General features: G+C 45.2%; 1 protein-coding gene across 5 annotated transcripts in view; it reads right to left on the bottom strand.

Moving 5' to 3' along the window:
- Positions 1–469: 469 nt before the first annotated feature.
- Positions 470–5,805, bottom strand: part of tfe3a (transcription factor binding to IGHM enhancer 3a) — an 11,898-nt gene continuing 6,562 nt past the window's right edge. For 2 of the 5 annotated variants that reach the window (XM_069177779.1, XM_069177782.1), the window contains exons 7-11: positions 4,487–4,604; positions 3,698–3,796; positions 3,491–3,566; positions 3,132–3,279; positions 470–3,045 (exon numbers count right to left, since the gene is read on the bottom strand). In XM_069177779.1, coding sequence (XP_069033880.1) covers positions 2,635–3,045; positions 3,132–3,279; positions 3,491–3,566; positions 3,698–3,796; positions 4,487–4,604 — 852 coding nt within the window. In that variant the 3' untranslated portion in view covers positions 470–2,634. The remainder of the gene's footprint in view (positions 3,046–3,131; positions 3,280–3,490; positions 3,567–3,697; positions 3,797–4,486; positions 4,605–5,805) is intronic. The other 3 variants (XR_011179737.1, XR_011179738.1, XM_069177781.1) reach the window with 3 other exon arrangements.

The following is a 5,805-nucleotide window of genomic DNA, read 5'->3' as shown; positions in this document are numbered from 1 at the left end:
GACTTTATTCACAGGGAAATATTCAGCAGAGCGACGCCTCCTGCTGGACAACAACAGAAGGACATCAGACTGCTCATATTTCATCACAAAATAAAAACAAAGATAAGTTTCTTTTTTTTGGAAGTTTCTGTAAAGAAATTAAATTTTCCTTTTTAATTACTTTACAGTCATCATCAGTATTTTTCTATTATTAACGACTAGCTGCCGTTAAGTAAAATTTTCTGTTTTGACACTTAAATCTTCTGATGAATAATTTGTAAATAATTATAAATTAAAATACTATAAATTGAATTCCTTTTTAGTTAGTTCAGTGTTGAATGATTGTTTTTAAATGAGCTCGTCTGGATTTTTATTCTGTGTTGCTATGAATTAATTAAATATACTGTATATACTTGTTGCCACGGTAACATATTGAAAGCTGCTGCTTTAACAGTAAAAGACGAAACACGTAAAAAAAAACCAGCAGCTGTTTGCGTTTCATGACTTTATTTCTATATAAAAGTTTGAATGACAGATCTATAAAAACAAAACAGGACGTTAACTGAGATCACAAACAACAACAACAAATAACTGCATGTTTGTAAACATCACAAACATAAACGACGACGACGACAACAACACAAATAAAAGAAATCCCTTTTAATGGCAGAACAGTTTCTAGTGATTGACCGGCAGCCACGGTGATGCTGTTGCCATAGTAACCGCTGTCCTCCTGTTCCGTCCGGGTTTCAGCAATTACATCTCGTTTCCAGCATTCGTAGGTCAGCGAAAAATCAGTAGTCCGAATAACCAATCAGAGGCCTGAAGGACCAATCAGAGGCCTGAACAATCAGAGGCCTGAAGGACCAATCAGAGAGAGGCCCTGAAGGACCAATCAGAGGCCTGAAGGACCAATTAGAGAGAGGCCCTGAAGGACCAATCAGAGGCCTGAAGGACCAATCAGAGGCCCTGAAGGACCAATCAGAGGCCTGAAGGACCAATCAGAGGCCTGAAGGACCAATCAGAGAGAGGCCCTGAAGGACCAATCAGAGGCCCTGAAGGACCAATCAGAGGCCTGAAGGACCAATCAGAGGCCTGAAGGACCAATCGGGTTCAACAAATCCAGGCTTCAGACCCAGAACCTTCCTCCTGACCACAGCACCACCACCTCTAGCAGTTAGCTTCCTCCTCACGGTGGCCAACAGCCGGCAGAGTTTGAACAACAGTTGATGTTGCTGTTCGTTCTAAACTACACTTCCTGTTGTTTTCCCTCCGTTGTTGAACCACAGTTTGTCGACGACAGCTAACAGCTAACAGCTGGTGCAGCCGTGGACTTTGACCTTCATGAACATCACAGATGACAATGACAAGCTAACAGCTAACAGTCAGTTAGCCTGCCTTTAAACTGACTGACGCCTCCATCAACCAATCAGCTGCGAGTTGGTTCAACTGCCAATCAGCATTGACTAGACTCTGACCTCAGCAGCCATCACTCTCCGGGACACAGCGGTTACCATGGTTACCATGGAGGACACACACATACCGTACTTTCCGGACTATAAGCCGCTACTTTTTTCCCACGCTTTGAACCTCGCAGGCTTAAACAACGACGCGGCTAATTTATGGATTCAACGGGTTTGGAAAGTCTGGACCGCTGCGTGTTGAAGAGGGCAGCACGAGCTCAGCGGGGAATTTGCCTCCGGATGAAAGTAACGAGAGCGACAATGAAAACGATCCAACATCGGGTGAAGCAATTCTGAGGCGGTTCAACTCCGACACCGAAGGAGATGACTTCAGTGGTTTCAGTGCACAGGAGGAGGAAGATAGTGACGATGACTTTCTTGGTAGGCTACTGTTCACCACTTATTTTTTATTTTTGTTACAAGCCGTGTTTCGTTGAAGCCTATTTATTTTTGTTCTGTGTAAAGTTCATTTGTTTCAATGTACCTGCGGCACCTGCGGCTTATAGACATGTGCGTCTTATTTATGTTCAAAATCATTATTTTTTAAAAATTCAGTGGGTGCGGCTTATATTCAGGTGCGCTCAATAGTCCGGAAAATACGGTAACCATGCTATGCTCTGGGACATGAGGGTTACCATGGGAATACCATGGGGACACTGAACGTCATGGCAACACTGGAAGACACATTGTGGTTGCCATGGGTACGCCAAAAAAATGTGGTTGCCATGGGTACGCTATGGGAAACACAATGGTTACCATTGTTACACTAGGGCGCATAAAGGTTACCATGGGAACCCCACGGTGACACTGGCCATCATGGCACCAATGGAGGACTCGTGGTTACCGTGGGGACGCTGTGGGGGAAACATAGTGGTTACGACGGTTACAGCGGAGAGAGCAGAGCGGTCACCATGGTTACACTAAGGGAAACTGTAAGTGAGAAAAGCAGTTGCCTTGTTTACAGGCGAGGACACATCGGTTGCCACAACAGTACAGGACGCATTCAGGTCCACTGGAAGACATGCGGTGGTTACCATGGTTACGCTGCATCACCTTTTTGTATTGTTTGTATGAATGATGTCACAGATTAAAAATAGTTCTATAAAAAAAAAAGAAAAGAAAAAAACTCCCAGATGGTCGGAGTCCCGCCCCCTAGCTCTGGCCTATCAGGATCCAGCATGCGATGACGTCATCAGAGGCTCTCGTCCATGCTGAAGCTGCTCCTCCTGCTGCTGGTCTTGGAGGCGCCGCAGGACAGCAGGGGGTCGGACAGCACCCCCCCTTCCCCTCCGCTCCCCTCCTCCATCAGGAGCCCCCCCAGGCCGTGCAGCTCCGTCAGCCCCACGTCGGACATCAGGTCCGGGGAGAAGACGGCGGACGCTCCCCGAGGCTCGTCCAGGTCCACGAAGCTCAGCGCGTCCAGACCCAGAGATGGCGTCACCAGGGAGGAGGAGGAGGAGTGGGAGGAGGAGGAGAAGAGGTGGGGCAGCGGGGGTGAGAGGAGGCTCTGGGGGTCCAGGGAGGAGGAGGAGGAGGTGGCTGGAGGAGGGGACGAAGAGGAGGAAGAGGAGAGGCCGTGGAGGCGAGCCTGGAGCTCCAACTCCTGCAACGACAGCACAAAAAGACACAAACGGTCAGGGGGGTGGGGCTTCTCGAGGCTCTCTTCTGATTGGTCGAGTATTGACTCACCTGTATGCGGAGCAGCAGCGAGTGGTTGGTGTTCTCCAGCCTCCTCTGCCTCTCCTCCATCTCTCGGGCTCTCTGCTGCTCTTTCTGCAGCTTGCGGATGTAATCGACCGACGCCTTCAGGATGGTTCCTTTGTTCCACCTCGACTCCCTGAACGACCAATCACAGGCCGCGCCTCGTTAACATACAGCAGCAATACATACGAGGAATGTGGCTATTTTATTTCTTTATGTATTTATATCGCTATCTGCTTAAGGTTGTTTTGTGTCTTTGAGGTTGTTTTGCGTGTCTGTTGATGACGTATTAGTTGTAGTATCAGTAGTATCAGTACTACGGAGTGTGAGGGTGGAGGTTTGCTTACGGGTCGGAGGATTTGGGGATCATAGCTCCGAGTTCCTTGATGCGATCGTTGATGTTGAAGCGTCTCCTCCTCTCGACTGAAAAACACACATCGACATTATTTCGGCGAGAATGTCGCAATAAAAACTGAAACATGTTGAAACCAAAGATTGAAAAAAAAAAACAGGAATGAGAATGAGTCCGTCAGCAGGAAGACGGCGGGACTCACTGAGGTTGTGGTTGTCCTTCTTCTGTCTGTCTTTCATCAGAGCCTTGACCTCCCCGTCTGCAACAAGGACATCCAAATCAACATCATCACATTTTGCTGCTGCAGAAGAAGAAAAAAAAAACAACTTTACGGCTCCAACGTCTGAGCACTTTTTGCAACATGGAAGTTTGTGTCGGCCTCAAAGAACTTCCTGCAGTTCCACGGGCTGTTTGTGTTTATGTTGTTTATGTTGTTTGTGTTGTTTGTGTTGTTTGTGTTGTTCGCTTCCAAACAAACAACACAAATGCAGAGAAACGGCAGAATGTCTCTTTCAGACTGGACAAAACTTTCATGTTGACTGAACAGGAAGTGGGAACTGATGATGCTGGAAAATACGACTGGCTGCGGTGTGTGTGTGTGTGTGTGTGTGTGTGTGTGTGTGTGTGTGTGTGTGTGTGTGTGTGTGTGTGTGTGTGTGTTCAGAGGAAGTCGTGAAGTTGACTCAACAAACTGAGGAACAGATTTTTTAGCAGGGAGAAAAAGGAAACGAGGGGAGGAGCTTAATAGTCAGTTTGCTCGGATATCAGGAGTCTCAGAGCCAATCAGCTGTGAGCTCTGCAGTGGCCTTGCAGTGATGCGACGTGATGACAGAATGCAGGTGCTAGCAGGTGCAGAGGAGGGAGCAGCCAATCACGGCGAGGTCTGTCGGCAGCTCAGCGAATCAGCAGCGAGCCTCGGAAATCGTCTGTTTTGTCTCAAACAAACACGAAAATCTAACGGGATGTTATTTTCCGTGTTCGTGTTCCTCACCGCTCAGCTCTCTCTTCACGGCGTGCAGGTCGGCCGGGCAGCTGTTGCTAACGGCGACGGTGGGCGTGGCCATACCGCTGCCGCCATAAACGTCCAGCATGTTCCCCGACACCGGCAGCTGCAGTGGACCAATCAGAGCACAGAACCCGATGAGTCAGAGTGAGATACCCCGCCCCTCCCCCGCCCCAGGGTTTCTCTGATGTGTCTGATCAGTTGACCTGCTAATACAGAGGTCAAAGGTCACGGTTTATCCAGTTAACACATCAACCTCAAACTGCAGCTTTATCATGGAGGGACGGCTGAACATCTCAGACACCAGCGGCTTCGAGTTCACAAAACTGTAGTAAAATAAACTACAATAAACTTAAACTGAGCGTAAACATCAACGTAACTATACTTTAAGAAAACTAAACGTAAACTATACTTTAAGTAAACAAAACTTCCATTAAGTTTAAACTAAACTTAAATAAATGTAAACATAAACTAGTCTAAATTAAATCAAACTAAACTAAACTTAAACCAAACAAACTTCAATAAAACTAACTAAACATTAAACTAAACTTAAATGAAGCTCACTAAACGTTAAACTAAACATTAAACTAAACTAAAATACACTTGAACTAAACTTAAACTTAAAGTAATTGTAAACATGATCTAAACTTAATCAAACTAAACAAACTTAAATGAAACTCACTAAACGTTAAACTACACTCAAATAAACTTAATCTAAACTAAACTAAATTAAACCAAACTCAAACTCTACTTAACTAAACTTTAATAAACTACATTCTGTTTCATAGATAAATGACACGTCAGCGGTTTTTTTCGTCGTGTTTTTCTGTCCGATCTGAACTGAAGTGAGAAACTGTGGAATCTGCTGATCGAACAGGAAACCGTCCCAAACGATAACAGCTGCAACACAGATAAACTGAACGGGGACAGAAACACTGAGCAGCTGTGAACTCGGTCACTCCTGGACTGGACTGACACCAGCAGATATATATGAATATATATAGATATATATCTATACATATTTATGTGTATAACCAGCTTATAAGACCTGAATCTGCTCCTCATTCACTTTAAATAAAAAGTGATCAATGGAGCTTAAAATGCTTTAAACACCTCAAAAAAAGAAAATGTTGTGTTAAAATGGGATTTATGTGCAGAAACATGCAAATAACTGGACATTTCTTCACATACGCTCGTAAATAATGTTTATAGTGTATATTAATGGATTGAAACTGTTTTGGTTTTTTTTCATTTCCCACCATGTGAACATGCACACAGACACTTGTTTTCACTGTGGCCCCCCAACC

Source organism: Embiotoca jacksoni, unplaced genomic scaffold (assembly GCF_022577435.1).
Source record: "Embiotoca jacksoni isolate LCO1_2020_lvr unplaced genomic scaffold, fEmbJac1.0.p SCAF_77, whole genome shotgun sequence".
Taxonomy (NCBI): domain Eukaryota; kingdom Metazoa; phylum Chordata; class Actinopteri; family Embiotocidae; genus Embiotoca; species Embiotoca jacksoni.
The sequence above is the reverse complement of the archived record's forward strand: the minus strand, read 5'-3'. Positions and strand labels throughout refer to the sequence as shown.